The 19,249-nt window shown below is 36.1% G+C and overlaps 1 protein-coding gene across 1 annotated transcript in view; it reads right to left on the minus strand.

Annotated features, from left to right (window-relative positions):
- Positions 1-19,249, minus strand: part of CPS1 (carbamoyl-phosphate synthase 1) — a 136,497-nt gene that overhangs the window by 60,481 nt on the left and 56,767 nt on the right. Inside the window, exons 14-21 of the mRNA XM_039249986.1 lie at positions 19,092-19,187; positions 15,945-16,134; positions 14,579-14,736; positions 12,639-12,767; positions 10,165-10,309; positions 8,497-8,707; positions 6,683-6,881; positions 2,519-2,695 (exon numbers count right to left, since the gene is read on the minus strand). Of these exons, the coding sequence (XP_039105917.1) occupies positions 2,519-2,695; positions 6,683-6,881; positions 8,497-8,707; positions 10,165-10,309; positions 12,639-12,767; positions 14,579-14,736; positions 15,945-16,134; positions 19,092-19,187 (1,305 nt within the window). The remainder of the gene's footprint in view (positions 1-2,518; positions 2,696-6,682; positions 6,882-8,496; positions 8,708-10,164; positions 10,310-12,638; positions 12,768-14,578; positions 14,737-15,944; positions 16,135-19,091; positions 19,188-19,249) is intronic.

Raw genomic sequence — 19,249 nt, forward strand, 5'->3', positions numbered from 1 at the left:
ATTCTTTACTATTTTTAGATATATATTTATACTCAATGAAAAATAATAATCAGCTAGTGCTCCAAAATAACATATTCTAGAAATGGCACACCATATTTTTAAATCCCATTAAGAAATATATGTAACTAGTAACTCTACTATTCTATTTCAACTGCAGGAGCTTAATTTTCTCTAAACTTTCACTTATTTCTAGCATCAGAGAGATAATGATAATAAGTATTGAGAGACAGCACAGCTCATAATTCTGTTGACTAGTATAAGATGATATTTAATGGGAATACTCAAAGGCATGTTCATTTTAAGTCTATGTTTCTCTTGTTTTATCCTTCCTGTATAGAGCCATGGTCCCAAGGACCATTCTGTCTCATTTTCCAAGTGATTAAAGGCACATTTAGCTGTTGGCCATCAACACTGTGAGGGGGATAGAATCTCGAGTTAGCAACACTTTTGACAGACCAGAGGAAATTTTCACACAGTCACACACAGTAATCACCCTGCAATTGGCAGAGGACTTAGAATCCTGGAGTCATTTCCCAGTGAGGAAAGACAACTAGAGTCACATCCACAGTTTCTAACAGAAAGCCAGATCCTGCCATCTTAGGACTTCATCCTCAAGCGCTGCAGCTTTGCCATGTCACGCGGCTATAATAAAGTTCATAATGACCCCAAACAAGTTTGAGGTTACTCTAATGTTTCCCAAATCAAAAATAATGCCCTGTATTCTCCCCAAATCAAAAGAGGTGATGATCCAGTCATCCTGAAATAAGACTGCAGCAAAAATCAGGCCTCGGAGCAACTTGCCCTTTTCTAAGAATCATGAAAGCGAGGGAAGATTTACTCACTCCCTTCATTCTTTTTCCCCTTCAGCCCTCCACAGTCCTTACTCTCTTTGTCAAAACCACCAAGTTCCTGGTTGTTGTGGAAATGAACAGTAATGATGACTTCTAACACACAGAAATCAGTTCCTTCTGCCGGCACTCTGGCAGACAATAATTTACACCTCAGTGCCTGCACTTCTTGTTCGTACACAGGGTACTCTGTGAGAAAGAATCTCCACACATTTTTCCAGAATTCTCATCCTTTATAAGTCCATTAGAAAAGAATGAGAGATTTGCTTGAGTTTAACAGCCTCGCTGGGAACTTGGAAATACTTCCCTTTTTCATCTTCCTCAAAATGGCAGAAGCGTGATTACCAGGCTTACAGAAAAAAATCCATTCACTGCCCTTTGTCTGGAAAAAAATTATATATACGTTGTGTGTGTGTGTGATACAGTAGAATGCTTTTTTTAAACAAAAGACTTAAATAAGAACAGTAGAGACAGTGAAATGGCCCCCTGGAATAATCTCTCATTACCACCATCACCACTGAAAACTGTTAATTCTCTATTACTTTGAAACTCAATATTAGGAGATGTCCATCAAAAGATATTAGCATCTGTCAGAATTTCAATGGAACTTAATACTCTGCATTTAGAAACCGTAAAGGTGAGGAGAGTATAACATTATATGCAACGAAGGAAACATTCCCTCCCCTTCTCCCCTCTCAGCAGGACTCTCAATACATGGACATTAAAGTTGCAGTGAGTTCAAAATCACTCACAGCATTTTTCCGTTGCCACAGAGGCGAATTACAAAAATGGCTTTTCTCTTTAAAGGCAAAATTCATATTTTAATCAGCTCATCCCACATACGCACACACACATATAAAATGGTCAGTGGGGCTTTATAGCGTCACTGTAGTTTGATACTGTTGGAGGATTAATGCTTAAGCTTCCTTAAATGTCAAAAAGCCATTCAGGGATTTCTAACCAGTCAGATCCCAGCTGTCCAAGTCACCTTTTATAAAATCAGATGAGCTGAAACTTCAAAACCCTACACATAGTAAACATGAAAGGAGATTAATATGGCATTTAATTTGCATAAAAGGGAACTCATGGTAGAAGTGAGAAATGTGGGGCTTTTTTGTTCTAAAAGTAAGACTAATAAAATAATTACACAAAAAAGCCTATAATCATGGAAGATATTTATAGTTGTTTCTGTTTAAACATAGAAAAAGAAGCAAATAAAGATTATTCTCTAGTCTAAGGTAGCATATACTAAAGGATACTAGTTTATGCATCTTCCTTTCTAAAATACAGTTTTATACATTTTCAAGGAACAAGTAATGAGAGTGATAGGAAACAGCAAGTCAAAATGATCAAACCCACTTGAGAGTGTTGATAAGATATCTACCAAAATGGAGGAACATTTTATCTCTGTGATCATCCTTTAAAACTGTAATATATGCCCTTTAGTCTAGGCTTACATCAAATTTTAGAAAGGGGGTAATATTTGATTAATTATAGAATAACCAGAAGAAAGCCACAGAAATCTCCAGTATAATATTACTGAAAAGAATTAAAAAATTTCCCCCAAATCCCTGAATTCACAACCACTCTATGATTCAGTTTTACTTCAAAGTCCAGGCTGACTATATTCTGAACAAAACAATAGCTCTGGGCCCCTTATCACATATTACCTTGGCAATGGCATAGATGCGGGTGCTGGATGGGTCAGCCAGCTCTCTTCTGAGATCTATGTTGGATGGCCATTCTTTGTTCATTGGGAGACGGGAAGTAAAACCGTCTATAGACGGGTGGCACATTCGTAAGGCCTTCTGGAAACTCTCCTCAAAGGTGCGGCCAATAGCCATGACCTGTAATGCACATTTAAAAACATGTATTTAAAGAGCTTATATATTTTAAATTTGAAACAGAACCCAGAAATGGAATATTTTTCAGGAAAGACTTAGGAACAAAACACATAAGGAAGAACACTACTCAAATTTAGGTGTTATTTTTCTTCTATTCTCCTTTTCTCCATGATTTTGATGTAGTGAGTCTTTAACAGTATTAGGTCAGTCTTTTACCACATAGGAAATTTAGTTTTATTTGCTGAGACTGATGAGGAAATTGCCTGCACCTGCCCTGAACCATATTAAAACAAGGAGTGTGTGGCCAGAGCATGTAGACTCTTCCTTAATAAAACCTTGCTTTTATGCAAGAAGTTCTTTAGAATAAAAAACAAAATGAAGAGAAACCAGACATATATTAACACAAAAACAGAACTCTTTCTAAATGGTTTATCAGTCACTTATTCAAGACAGGTTGGCTTTCTTTATAACTAAGCGTTAATATTAATAAAACCTTCAGAATCATAATGAATACTGACAGATTCAGATTTTGGATGTAGGCAGAGACTAAATTCCTCATGACAAATTCAATGTGTCTTTCCACAATCTTTACAAATCTTTACTAATTGTACACTAACCAATTAGGAAAACCACGTGGTGATTCAGTTCGGATGTGTTACAGTCAGAGTTAAACTTGAATTGCCGTCAAGCCCACCCAGTTATTTTCAGTGGATAAGCACTGTCTTTGAGCCTTTCCGCAGAATAATAGATTGCTATGCATTTTTGGTCTCCAATTTAAAATAATAACAGTGATAAAGCTGCCTTTAGTATACCTCTGTGTTTCCTCAAATAGACCCGAAATCCCATTAATGTCAGTTTGGTAAATCTTCATGTCAATGGTGTGACAAGATACATATTCAAAGATAACTAAAGCCAAACAGATAACCTTTCATGCTGCCCCAAATTTAATTAGAAGTAGGGAGATTCTCAATAGCAGAGATAAATAAAATGTTAGTCCAATTCAGATATACAACTTGCGAGGCATGCATGGTGCTGTTTGGAAGGTTACACGATATGTTCTTAGACTTGCTAGCCTAAGTGTGAAAGAAACTGCCAGGAGTAAGATTTTTTATGGTACTATCAAATTAGGAAAGCATTTCTGGAATATTTAATATAGTTTTTAGGTATTATATATTTAACAATTGGCCATAAAGTAACTGGTTCTATAAGTAATTCATTATAAATTTTCATTAATTGTAAGTATGCTGTATATAATGGTATATGGAATACGTTCAACAAAAGAAAAGCAAACATACTTATGTAATAATAAAGGAGTTCATAACCGTGTTTGCTCAAAATCTGTGCTTTTTAATACTTCATATTATTAAAATTCCCCTTCTTAAGTGAAAATTTCACCATTTCTCAGTGGAATAACTGACATGGCCCTAACCCAATTCCCCAATATGCAAAATATTCACCGACAACAAAAATCCCTTAGAAAATAACCCCTAAATGAAAACATTACAAAAACTATCTCATATTCTTTGGCCTATAAATTTTATTGTGAGCAATGTGAAAAGGGACACTTCCCACAAAATAAGCTAAATAACAGTTGTTTGTTTTGACAGAAACACTACCAACAAAACTGTACATGACATTTCAGTTCTAATTCTCTTGTGCACCTTGAAGCATAATAGAAAAAATAAGATTTAAAACAGCTATCAAGGACTACCTGGTTTTTTACCACTACTAGTAGGACATTTTAATTTAAAAGGTCAACTTTTCCTTATCTATCATTACTTTAAAATCTTGCATTAACATTCTGGAAACTAAGGAAACCAAAATAGTAATAATTCTGCCTTTCATGCATGAATATGATTGATCAGTAAAATATCTTTTTTTTTCTTTTCTCCTGCATTTTCTTTTCTCCTGATGGAGTTAAGCTGTACTTCCCGTGATTAGTGGCCATCTTTTCTGCAATGGCTAGTCTGAGGATAGGCTATAATCTGTAATGTAGGACAAATGAAGGCCAATATTGAACAACATGTCATAAATAGTTCTTTGCTCTGTAATATATCCAGTTTTCCTATCTAAGCCATATAGAAACAGAGACAATATGAAATAAAATAGATGATAGATCAATCAATCAATAGAGATTCAGATTCATGCATACTGCTTGTAATCAAACATCCTACCCATAAACAATGACAATAATACTGATGGAATACATTTATTGGGGTGGCACATGCACCCCAATGTTTCCAGCAGTTCTATCAACAACAGCCAAATTGTGGAAAGAGCCCAAATGTCCACTGACTGACAAAAATGGACAAAGAAGATGTTGTATATATACACAATGTAATATTACTTGGCAATAAAAAAAAATGAAATCTTGCCACTTGCAAAAATGTGAATGGAACTAGAGTGTATTATGCTATGCAAAATAAGTCAGTCAAAGATAAATATCATATGATTTCATTCATATGTGGAACTGAAGAAACAAAACAGATGAACATAAGAGAAGGGAAGGAAAAATAAGACAAAACTAGAGAGGGAGGCAAACCATAAGAGACTTTTAAATAAGCGAACACACAGGGTTGCTGGAGGGGTGTTGAGTGGAGAAATGGGCTAAATGGGTAATGGCATTACGGAAGGCACTTGATGAGATGAGCACTGGGTGTTATATGTAATTGATGAATCACTAAATTCCTGAAACCATTATTATACTAGATGTTAACTAACTTGGATTTAACTAAAATTAAAAAAATAATAAACATTATAAAATGCTAAAAAAAAAGAATACACTTATTGGGAATGCACTATGAATCTACCTTAAAAGACATTACTAAATATTTACATCTTTTAATCATAAGCCTTATAAGAAACCAAGTTAGGTATTATCATCTCCAATTTTCTGATGGAAAGCTTGAAGACACTCAGTGTCTTGCATGAGTGTCTCTAGCTAAGTAAGTGGCAACACCAAAAAGTGAAACCCAAATCCATTTAGATCCAAGGCTCATGCTCACTCCACTTATGCCGAGCCACCTGGAAACAAGAAGAAATAAATCCCTTGGTGGGGAAGGGAAGGGGTGATTGTCAGAGGAAGGGATCTGAATGTTTTTTCTTTCCTCCTGCACAGAGGAGCACTGCATCTTTGAAGATGGAATAATCAAAAGCTAATTTTAATTTCAAATAGTATAAAAAGGACATTATGAGAAATCTAAAGGTCCTAAAAGCTTAGACCATTTCAATATGGAAGAGGCTCTTCTCAAGTTTGAATTTTAGAGCTAGATGGGACATGATAGACTGTCTAGTCCAGCCCCTTTTCTTTTAGATCTACAGAAAGTGAAGTCCAAGGGGGATAAAGCCACAATTTGTGTGAATAGATTAAAATTGAATTCTTAACCTCAGTTCAGTGGTCTTTCTGGTGCACCATCTTATATCATGTTATTTTCCAGATTTGTTTATAAATACATTATAAATCAGTTATATATGTGTGTGTGTAAAGATGTTTTTTCATAAATTCAAGTACATTATACATCCACCTATATGGCCTCTCCTTTTAATGTTTTTTTTTTTTTTTTATTTCTAGGAGAGAGAGAGAGAGACAGCGTGAGCAGGGGAGGGTCAGAGAGAGAGGGAGTCACAGACTGAAACAGGCTCCAGGCTCTGAGCTGGCAGTCAGCACAGAGCCCGACGCGGGGCTCGAACCCACGAACCGCGAGATCATGACCCGAGCGAAAGTCGGACGCTTAACCGACTAAGCCACCCAGGCGCCCCGATATGGCCTCTCCTTTTAAATGAAAGCATTTAAGATCCATTAAATGGCCATGTAACAAATGCCTTATGTTAACAGTCGAGATGTTGAAACACTAGGAAAGAAATGAAATTCCTTTATATCCTCCAATCAAGATCCCAGTATCTAGACAACACTAAGACTTTCAAACTGTTAAGGATTTGACAAAATAACTGAGAACAAGAATAAAGTAGAGGAATAAACGAAGGACTTACCTCTCCCACACTTTTCATAGAGCTACCGATTCGGCTAGACGTTCCATGAAAACGATCAAGATCCCAACGAGGAATCTTGGTAACCATGTAATCCAGGCTAGGTTCAAAGCAGGCTGATGTCTTCCCTGATACAACATTTTTGATTTCTGGAAGTGGGATTCCTAGAGCAATCTTTGCAGCAATGAATGCCAATGGGTAGCTACAAAGGAGGAGATATTTTTTTTCTTTCAGCAGTAACTGTTAAATACAGCCCAAAACATAAAATTGTTCTTTCTTAGAAATTCTGGTATTATTCCACATCAGGGTACACATCTGGTTCTCTGTTCTGTATGAAGATTTAATAGCCACTTATAAAACAATGTGAGTCATGATAAAATGGAAAGGCACAGATCAGAAAAGGATTCATTCTCTATGCCTGACTTTCAGGACTACAGCTGCCAACCTTCGCCTCTTTAATCCAAAATCAATGGTTTCCTTGATAAAGTGCTCACTTATGTATAGCCTCCACTAAGATAAGAATCTGAAAAATACTCTTTTAAAAAGATATACACGTCTGCCCCTAGGAAGACAGTGGAGTTAGCTGGTACTATGGGGTATACAATGGCCAGAAAACCTAGTAATTGAAAGTTTGGGTCCTTGCTCAGTTTCCAAATTATTTTTGAACTTGGGGTGCCTTCATATCTGACACTCTAGAGGGGTGCTTGGGTGGCTCAGTTGGTTACGTGACGCACTCTTGACTCTGGCTCAGGTCATGATCTCAAGGTTCCTGAGACTGAGCGCCATGTGGGGCTCCACACTGACAGCACGGAACCTGCTTGGGATTCTCTCTCTCTCCCCCCGCCATTCCTCTGCTGCTCACATGCTCTCTCTCTGTCCCTCTCAAAATCAATCAATCAATCAATGAAAGAAAAAAAACCCCACTAATACTCTAGGGACTTCACTGGATAGTTTTGGTGATTATATTTGACAAAATAATTCACAGAACTATAGAATTATATATGAGTCGTTTAATATATCTCCCCCATCTGACAGATGAAAAAAACTGATCAGAGAAAATAAATATGTCCAAAGTCACATAGTCAGTGGAAGAATTGGAAGGATAAGTCAAGTCTCCCGACTCTTGCTTACAGCAACACTTTACCAGTACTCCATGCATCACTGTGTAGCCATATTACAAAAAAAAAAAAAAAAAATCCTTACAGGTAATTATTTTGTTCACTTAAATGCCATGTGATTTAAATGCCATGTGCTAAATATATTAATAGAACAAAAGGTATTAGTTAATGTTCCTTCCAATTACTCTTGCCAGCTGTTTTTAAATGGGTAGCAAATTCATTTATTTGGCTGCAATATTTATAAAAAAAAAATCCTACAATGTTTGGTCTTGTGGAGTTTTGCTAAAATAGAATAATTTCTTGAATGCTTGAATCAAGCAAACTATACTATGTGCCTGCCATTTACTATGCACCTGAAGGAAACCAGTTGAGGACTAAATTTAAGAATTGATTTTCACTTTTTAACAATGTCTGCAAAGTGCAATTAGGAAGCAGATTTTTCGCAGCCTGCTTTGACCACCCAGATTTTGATTAGTTTATGATTAGCCAGCAAACAAAGCCAGCAAGCAATATCATTTGCTTCAATCTGGCAGCAAGCTCATTAATAACCATGCCCTTAGGGTCCTAAATGATTTGCAGCCAGCATACAGAAATGGGGACTATAGCTTGTAAATGCAGCACAGCCTCCCACTAGCTGTTGGTTTTCCAAAACTATCTGTGAAGAATCTGCAAACACGTGGTCAATCATTCTGATCTTACCCAGTGGCCTTTGAGGCCAGAGCAGAGCTTCGGGACAGTCTGGCATTCACTTCAATGATGCAGTATTCCATTGAGGTAGGATGAAGGGCAAACTGAATGTTGCATTCACCCACAATGCCCAGGTGGCGAACAACATTGATTGAACTACGTCTCAACATCTGAAACTCTGCATTGGAGAGGGTCTGGGCAGGGGCTACAACAACCGAATCACCTGTACATCCAAGCAACATTTGTTATTTGGTAGTATATCTAAATAACTAACTTTAGTGACTTAATCTATTTGTGTAATAAAAAAACCAGATTAGTCTAAGGGTTTGTGGGGAAAATAATTGTCTCAAGGCAGTGCATTGCTGTAACACATTACTTACAGAAGCCCTTCTAACCTTTCCCAAGTTCATCTAGCTATCCAAGCTTCAGTCACCTACTTACCAAATTGACATTAGCTTCTTCAATTTCCCTTTTCTTCATCTCAAAATCTCTCTCTCTCTCAAGTTCTCCCTTCTATAAACATCATCTCCTCTTCACCCAGACTGACTCATTCGTTTTCCACATCTCATCCCTTCCCATTGTCTGACTCCTCTCTAATCATAGCCCTTGTATCTTTGATCTCTTAATTTTTAGTCACCAATCCTTCTGCCCACAAACATTCTCAGACTTATACTGGCTCAGCAGCCTCCCCCACTACATTGCCAATCACAAGAACATCCCTCTTATTTTTTACATGACGAAACTTTTTTAAAGTTTCCCAATTCTTCATATCTCTCATTGCCATATAATTTTTTCAGTATAGCTCCCATAACCAACTTTACATTAAAACTGTCTTCTTGAATATCCAAAATCCCACATTAAAATCCTAATTCTTGACCTTTCACAATATTTGATACAACCAAAACCAAAGCTCTTTTATAAAATATTTTCTTATATTGGCTAACTGGTTTTCTTTCTATCATTCCCTTCTTTTTCTTAAGCACTAACACTTCCTCTTACTCCTGCACTGTAAATCTAAACAGCTCCCATGTTCAGTCCTTGGCCCTATTGTCTTTCTTTCTACGCTTATGTCCTTACATAGTCTGTGCTTCCAGCTTCAATTATTTCCTTCACACCAATGCCTGCGAATGATTTTATATCAGCTTCTTAATTTCTATTCCCCTTTCTTGAATTCCAGCTCCACATTATCAACCCTCTCCTTGAAAATTCCACCCATGCCTCATAGCTAGCATTTTTTAATCTTAAGTCACCCTTTTTGCACTCTTGTCTAACTAGTTTCTCTTCCTAAAAGACCTATTTCACCTCTTTCTATTACTTGTGGCTATTTTCTCACTCACTGGATAACTAATACCCTCATCTGATTTAAGTCGTCTTAACCTCATTTCTTATGTCTCAACACTAAGTCTTAGAGATTTTACCATCACTACATTGTTTATATTTGACCTCTTCCTCAAATGAAATCAGAATAATACAATAATACCTGTCTTACTTCACAGGGTTTTTGTGAAGATCAAAATGAACGTGAGATTATTTTCAATACTGTAAAATACTATTTTGTATTATCATTAGTCTGTCAGCTAAGAATTGTAGTTTAACAAAAAGGACTTAATAAAGGTGTCTATGGGTCATCAGAAGCTTGAACACGGGCATTACTATAATTCTTGAAGACTCTTTGCTTACCTGTATGAACACCCATGGCATCAACATTTTCCATGTTACAGACAGTGACGCAATTGTCATCAGCATCTCGGACCACTTCATATTCTATTTCTTTCCAACCTGTCACTGACCTCTCCACCAGAATCTGGTTGGTCATAGCAAAGGCCTAGAAATTGGTGACACAAGGTATCAAAGTGTAAGGAAAGGCTATGGTTTAAACATGGATATTTGGCACAAAGCTCTGGCCTGAATCCCGGTCAGCCTCATGGTCTGGAGCCTAGTCTCCCTCCCCCTCAATGCTCCAGAAGGCACCATGTGTCAGAAAATCAGTGAGGTACTAGGAATAGCATCCTGCAGTGAATAAGCTTGATTTATATTATTGAGGCTTGCCATTCAAAGTGCTGATATGACATTAAATCAAACTAATTTAGGAAAAAGAGAAAATAATTGAGCAATCAGGCAGAGGGAAATGGAATTATTTCAGCAGCAAGGCTTCTGTGAAACCAGAAAATGTGATAAGTGCAAATAAATATGGAAAAATAAGTCTAAAGACTCTGGTTTTCTCTAAAATAGCTGAGAGTGCTTTGTACAGTGACATACACAATAAAAGTCAGTTGATGTTGATGAGGAGAACAAAGGAGATAATGATGGTTGTAAACTGTTAGCCAAGATGGCATATGAAACTTGAGAATTAGAAGAATCATATGCAACTATTATTATGGTTAATTACTGCCTAAGTGCTTAAATACCCTGAGTCATATATCATGTATGCCTGATTAAACAGATATGAATTAGTATAATTATCATTTCATATTTACTGTGTACGCACTGGTGGGTAGAATACTGAACCCAAAATATGAAAGAGGCAGTCTTCGACCTTAGGACATTTGGTGGCTGAAAATCCAAGACAGAAATGTCCTTTGTCTTATAATGTTTTCAGTTTGCATTGGCAGTGAGAAGGGAACAGAAAGTAACTGATGAAAGTATGCGAATTTTTTCAAATTTTTAGTAGGCAGTATAATGAAATAATAATTCAGTGTTAGCATTTATTTAATGTGCCTCAACACTATCTATTTAACCTCAGTCAACACTATAGGATCCACCATGTGCAATGGCAAATGAACACATTTGTCCCCACAGCTGCCTATGATGAGGTTTTCAAAGTGGTTAAGAAACTCTGTAGCCAGCGTTAACAATTTAGTAATGATTAATGTGTCATTAGGATTGCATGCTAAAAGAGGAAATCTGGGAAACAACGGGTTGGGATTTGGGAAACCATTCTGCATTCTAATAGACTAGGCTGGATATTTGGACACAAGGATAACTGACATCAAATGAGATGTTGCCTCAACTTCCTTCTAGTCTCAGATTTTATGCAAAAGCCTAACATTGAGGCCCAGATGAGCTAATTCAGCTTCTGAAGGTGCTAAATATAATCTCAAGAGAATAAGGGGTAGTTTAGGAAAGAATGATACAAGTAATTATTCTCAAGGGAAAAGCTAGGTTTTCAACAAAAGAGCATTCAATGCCATGCTGCTTATTTTAGAGGAATTGTAAATCCTTAACATTTATCCCATTCCTAAATTGCTTTCACTGTAAACACTTTTAAACAATTCAGTATACAGAATGTTTTTTATACAGTAAAAAAAATATTTTTAATAGAGAGTAAGTACACATTGTCACTACTGGGAGTAATAATGAGATTAGTAATACTAAAAATATTGGGAACATCTAGTATGCTAAAAAAAAATTGCTTCTATAAACTTGTCTTTTCTTTAAATACAGGATTCATAAGTCCAGAATGGAAACAAGAAATATTCATATTGATATATTGTCCTTTTTTAAATTTCTTTTGGCAACTTTAGAAACACTAAATCCAACTTAATGAAATGTTAGTCATTATAGTTATCTAAATATATTTAATTTTATTTATCTGTTCTCGAAATCCTATGTTAACAACTCAAGGGCTGCATTTTATTTCACTCTGAAAAGTAAGTCATGATAGATATAAGCTGTGTTTGGTGTTTACCTAGCACTCCCCAAAATAGCTCTTATAATTCTGTCAAATTCACTTCCATGACCACCACGTAAGTTACACGGGTCTCTTGACTGCACATGCATTCATTCAGCAAGCAAGCAATTATTGAGACCCCATGTCACCAGGCATCGTTCTATTCAATGAGAAGAGAGCACACACAACCAACAAAAGACTCCTTATTTAATAAAAAGAAGCATACATAAGCAGGAAACAAAAAGTTCTAGCAAGAACCTCAAGAGTTCATCAAGAAATTTGGCTAATGCTGTGTTCCAATGTAAATAACTGCACTGCATTTCCCTTACAAAGGTACTGTCTGTTGGACAATACTTTTGGAAAACATGACAGTGGTTTTAATAGAGAAAAGGTCATTTCTCATCTACATAACTTTCTCTAATTGAAAGAGTTTATCAAATCAGTTTTCTTGATTGGTAAGAATTTGGTCCGTGAAAATACATACCTTTGTGCTGAGGTCCAGTAAGGTCTCCTTATTAGGACAGATGCCAGAGCCTAACCCACCCAAGGCATAGGCAGAACGGATCATCACTGGGTAGCCAATCTTATCTGCTGCTTTCAGAGCATCCTCAATCTATCAACAAGAAAAACTCAAAGTTTGAAAAGCTGACCATACTAGCAGAAAAAAACATACCAATAGAGTCTAGCAATTCAGGTAAATCAGTTTATTTGAGAAGAATGACTATAGAATGTGTTATTCCTTCATTTCCTACTGAAACACAAGTGTTGTTTTACAAATTTGAAGTAAAATTCTAGGATTTTTTTCATAACCACTGAAAGGTTTCTTTCATCTTTTAGTTATAAATTTTATTTTGCCATATAAAAAATAAAACAATGACCAAAGCTAACATAATCATCATTAATTTGAGAATGGGAGCCATATTGAATTTTTTTTATTAATATTTTTATTTATTTCTAGGAGAGAGAGAGAGACAGCGTGAGCAGGGGAGGGTCAGAGAGAGAGGGAGTCACAGACTGAAACAGGCTCCAGGCTCTGAGCTGGCAGTCAGCACAGAGCCCGGTGCGGGGCTCGAACCCACGAACCGCGAGAGATCATGACCTAAGCGAAAGTCGGACGCTTAACCGACTAAGCCACCCAGGCGCCCCTGAATTTTTAAATTCTACTTAAAAACCTTCATCTCTTCATGATACAAGGATTTCTACTGCTGAAACTAACTTGATATTCCTGCAATAGGCCATTAAGAGTACTATATAGAAAGAGTTTTCATTTTTCAAGTTCAGTCAGAGAGTAGTCCCAGAAGCATAGATTTTTTTTTTTTACCTTACAGAATACAACATATGGTGGCTATATTTTTCTGTCATGGAATATTATTACACTACCAATGGGAGTGTAATTACACCTTTCCCATATGCCTGTTTCGCATCCTGAGGAAGCAAGGACATAATTAAATCTGGCAATGAAAGAATAAATGTATGGCAGGAGCTTTCCAAATGTTCAGCAGAGCTATCCTGGGACTATTCCTGACTGACAGCTCTGCAACATTGTGTGTACTTGAGAGCATTCTTTTCTGAAACATATACAACCCATTTTAGTGGTCCCAGCAGTAGCTGCCCTTTTCCCTCAAGATTTGCCTATTTTTGCAATGGGGAAGTTGCAACAAAAACTGCCTCTAGAACCCCCACTTCACTGACTGTATGCCTGAAATCAGGAATAAAGTCAGGGACAAAAACATATAGATAGATATGGATATAGATATAGATATAGATATAGATACAGATACAGATATAGATATAGATGATATAGATATAGATATAGATGATATAGATATAGATATCTTAGTGCCTCATAATAGCCTCTCAATAGGCACAGGCTACAATAGAAAATGATGAACAAAAACACAAAATGATCTATCCTCTTCAAACATCTAAACTACAAGTTTTTCAGTCATGAATCGTATTGATTAGATCCAATGGCTTTTTTCTAGGTAATTTCATTTGTAAATATTTATTCCATTCTAACAAGAAAACTTCAATCCAATCATTTCTCATTTGCAGGTCATTTGCATCAACAAGATGTGTGTCAAATCCCAGGAAGAAGGTAAAAATCACTTTGGCATTGTAAGTTGACATCGTTCTTTGTTTTAATTCATGAGATTTGATAGTCAGTGGCACTTCAACCATTGATAAACCACTTCATCTATGGGCTTTTGCTTTCCTTTCCATAAAATATGAATACCTCTCCCGAACATTTTAGCATGAAAGGCTGTGATTAATACACAAAGTCTCTTAGATACTGAGACATTTCTGGAAGAAATTATATGTAAATATAATAATGTAACTCTTATTTTCAGGCATGACAAATAATTCTCCCTCTAAATGTAAGACAAATAATGGCCTTGTTTCTCCAGAATAAAGATTCCTTACCGATTCCACCGCAAAGCTTGGAGCAATCTTTTCATTAATTTCATTTAGTTTGTCCGAGAACAGCTGCCTGTCTTCTGTGGCCATAATGGATTCAACTGAGGTCCCCAGGACTTTCACGCCATACTCCTTGAGTACACCTCTCCTGAATAGTTCCACTCCTACAGAAGAACGAAGTATAATCAAGTTCTAAAATCTCAAACTCTTAAGTCTTTCTTAACATCTGTTAACTTTATTTTTTTTAATTTTTTTAATTTATTTCTAGGAGAGAGAGAGAGAGACAGCGTGAGCAGGGGAGGGTCAGAGAGAGAGGGAGTAAGAATCTGAAACAGGCTCCGGGCTCTGAGCTGGCAGTCAGCACAGAGCCCGACGCAGGGCTCAAACCCACGAACCGCGAGAGATCATGACCTAAGCGAAAGTCGGACGCTTAACCGACTAAGCCACCCAGGCGCCCCTTTTTTTTTAACTTTAAAATGAACTCCAAAAAGTCACCAGAGTCCACAATAAAATTGTACTTAAGGAAAAAAATTTTGAAAGAAAAATTCTGAGGACATTCTAGCAAAATATTTTGCTGGTGGTATTATTACTTATTATACCACTCCTCCACATGATTTATACTATCCTTATTAATAAAAATCATAGTATGCAGTGAACTTCTAGATTTTAGTATCTTCTGTTTCCTTCTATGGTCCATTTCTATAATGAGATTCTCTTATTTAAATAATTCCAGTGCTGTGGATCTCTATATGGGTGAAAAATCATCAAGATAGGGTTTCCATTAGCATGCCATCTAACTTTGGCTAAGATTTTTATATTTGACTTATAAATTATGTCACCAACTGCTTCCCCAACTAACTAGTGAGATTCTCATTCATTATCTAGTTCCAAAGATTTGAAGCATTGTCAAAGGGACAGAGCATTGGACTCAGCAGATGCATGAAGGGATAGTAGAGAGACTAATCTATGTTATCGTGAAAATATATGTGAAATCCAAATGCTACAGGGCCAACACGTGACAGCACAAAGCATTTAGTCAATGTTAATTCTCATTTTTTATTCATGATAGTTTGCAGGGTTTCACTGGTAACAGAGAAAAGCAAAATCCTGAAATGGAGGAGAGAGACCTCACTTGGCCACCTGAGAGCATTCATGTAAAAGGTTTCCTTTTGTACCTCAGCTGTTCTGCGAAATAAACCAGTAATATTTATCACATGACATTTTCAGGTGGTTGTTTGCTAACGGCTTCCTCACACATTAAAGAAAAGCTTTTATGAACACACAGAGCATAATTGGTAGATGGATTCAAACAAAAAATATTACACAGCAGTGCATGGGCTGAAGCTCTACAGTTAAACTAAAAAGAACTCACCACAGTTCAGAGCTGTCTGGCCACCCATGCCTAGAATTAACCCATCTGGCCGCTCCGCCTTGATGACCTCTGTGACAAACTGAGGGGTGATAGGGAGAAAGTAGACCGTATCTGCTTGCTTTAAGCCCACCTCGTTGGTCTGCACCGATGCAATGTTTGGGTTCATCAAGACAGTTTTGACATTTTCTTCCTGAAAAAAAACAAAAGGACCCAGAATGGGAACATATGGTCTAAAGAAGAGAATGACCATATTCAAACGGAGGGTTTGTATTAGGTGACAAAACTCACTATGGGCTATAGAGATCAGTAGTAAAACTAGGAATAAAAAGGAAGACAAACGTTTGATGAAAGGAAGGAAAAAATTGCTTGATAATAAAACTATCCAAAAAGACTGGCTGCCTCATGAGGTTCACCCCGAATTCTTTGCCACTGGAGGCATCAAGCAAAACTTAAGATAATGTCTATAGAATTTGACTAAAGGTCTACAAATACTGCTGAACTTTATAGCCCAATCGACCTTAAAAGACTAAATAAAATGCTTTAAAAACTTAAAAAGTAGTAAGCTATAAAATAGAACCAGAGGCAACATCAAAGAAGCCTCCCTTAACAATGTTTGTCAAAGACCAACATGGAGTGTACATTTAAAATGCATGATGATGTGCTTCTTTGCTGGAAGCATCAAGAGCCTTCTGCTGGATTCCATCCTTTTAGATTTTCATGCCTGCCTTAATGTGTCAACAAAGAGCATTATATGCTGTATACATCTTATATTAATAGAAAATGACCAAGCGGAAAAAAAGAAAATAAAAATTTCTATGTGTGTGTGTGTGTGTGTGTGTGTGTGTGTGTGTGTGTAAAGGTATTCATAGCTCTATCTTATTTCTCACATCTGGAGATACCTCAAAAATAATTCTTCATGTAAGCTATGAAGGATAATAGCTTTATAAACTAGGATGAGCATGACACTTAGCAAAATAATTATTATAAAATATGGCCATATGGCTCTTATTATTTTGCCTATGACCATGTCAATTTTGAACACATCTAAAACATCCACAAAATATTCAGATGAAAGTATAAAAATCATCCTTGAAAGCCCTACATGCCCTTCGGGGAGGATCTGAAGAAAATATTAAATATATTTCATATTACTTTAAATTCAAATGGTGCCTTAAAACTTATAATGTACTTCTTTATTAATTTATTTGATTTTTATTCCAAGACTACAAGAGAAATTTCTACCTCACAGATGAAAAACTTGACATTCTATAAGGTTAAGTGACTTGACAAAGATCTTATAGCTGATAAATGGCAAAATTAGGTCTCTAATCCGAGTCTTATGATTCAAGTTCTATGCCCTTCCCTCAATATGAGCCATCTCTCAAGAGTTCAAGAAAGTGCTTTCAAAAAAGTATTATTAAAAATTTTTGAACATATACATACAGATAAGCAAATGCATTTAAAATATGGATTGGAATTTAAATAATTAAGTCTAAACTGAGAACACATCATCAAGCTTACAGAAGGTCTAACTACTAAAGAAAAGCACAAACAGACTTAAGTATTTTCTTGAATGTGCTATACATTGAATACTGTTATTTCTGAGAAGTCAAATTATATAGGTAAAGTTCCATAAATGACTGTGATGAGTGTTCATACATTTTAAAACTTAGAAATAATTTCAAACTATTTTAATAATTTTTCTAACTTCTTTCTAATATAGTTATGGCTATAACATATGCACCATCTGATCATTTTTAAATATTTAGTTCAGAAATTCATTTCTACTAACTTCCTAATTAATCATAATACTTTACCTAATAATTCCTATCCTTAAGTTAAAATACATAACTTTACCTAATGGATGTAAAGCATGTAAAAAAAATAAAAGCTATAAAAATACTACTCCTTTATAAAACTACCAAATAGAATTAAAAGCATGCTAACTATTATATGTATTTATAAATCCTGAATGCACTTACAGTGCTTTCCAACCAATCTAAACCATTGGACATCCTCTAATTATATAAAGAGAAATTGAATCATACTACAATGAAATAAAGTACTCTTTGAAAATGTACACAAAAAACACATGTGCATGTGTATATACGCCTATGCATGTATGGAGAGGAGTATTAAAAAAATAAAAACAAACGGGAAGAGAGTTAGGTAATTGGTGGCTGCATTCTGGTCTTTCCTACAAACATCTTTGTGTACAGAACATTGAATAAAGCAAAAAAAAAAAATTCTGGCCAATCATTTTTCTGTGTTTGTTGTCCTAGTTTCCTGCCACCTTCAGTGTCTTGCTTTCTCCTAGCCAGGTCTCTGGTGAATGGATTTATACTGCAAAGCCAGAGGCAATGTCACAGAAGAGCTCACATGGCCACTGGATGGCCTCATTAGCACCAAAGTGGTGAATATCCAAGGAAATAAGGACACTAAAGGGATGCTAAGTTGGCTTTTTAATAGAAATATGTTATATGGACAGTGAAATTTTTCTAAAGGTTTGTTTTGCTATAACAAACGGTTGGGGAGATCTTGAAAGACTTTGAATAAACAGGGAGGGTGTTCTTCCCAACGTGAGTATCAAATCCTCTTTTTTACGTGAAAATCTGCCAGATCATTCTGGTAGGTCACCCAGCCCAAGTCACAGATGGGGAAATTAGGTCCTCTAGTGACAGATAACAACTTCTATAGCTTGGACAAAAGGCATGGTTGCCTTTGTTCTCTCAACCGGATCTTGCCATTTCAGCCATAGATACCTGAAGCATCCTGTAGAACATTCAAAATATCTTAGAGCCCAATTCCCTCTTCCACACAAAAGGCAAGTATATTTTAGAAGCTCACTGCATCAAAGGAAATGAGCAACATCTGTAAATGTGACTTTTTATGTTTTCAGTATAAATAGGTGGCAACATAGATGATTTTGGAGATCATGCTAAAGTTCTTGATTTGCAGGTGTGAAAAAAGTTTGAGAAGGTTAAAATTTTTGCCTGTGATCAAAGTTTCTTTAATATAAGATGTGTAAGGAATAGTTAAGGATATCAATTATAGTGACTTTGAAAGGAGGTAGTGTCATAAATCTAAATTATAAAATACTAATTAGACTCATTAAAGGAGTATATTAATTCTACAAAGATCTCTCACCTTCATGGCTTTTACAGCTTGTGATCCCGAGTAGTCAAATTCACCTGCCTGACCAATAGATAGACCTCCTGATCCTAGAATAAGGACTTTGGAAACCTGTAAGCAATAAGAAAATGACATTGCTTTGATCAGGAAGATGGGAGAAATAGGCATTTTCA

This window comes from Hyaena hyaena, unplaced genomic scaffold, assembly GCF_003009895.1.
Source record: "Hyaena hyaena isolate Hyena2069 unplaced genomic scaffold, ASM300989v1 scaffold_353, whole genome shotgun sequence".
NCBI lineage: Eukaryota > Metazoa > Chordata > Mammalia > Carnivora > Hyaenidae > Hyaena > Hyaena hyaena.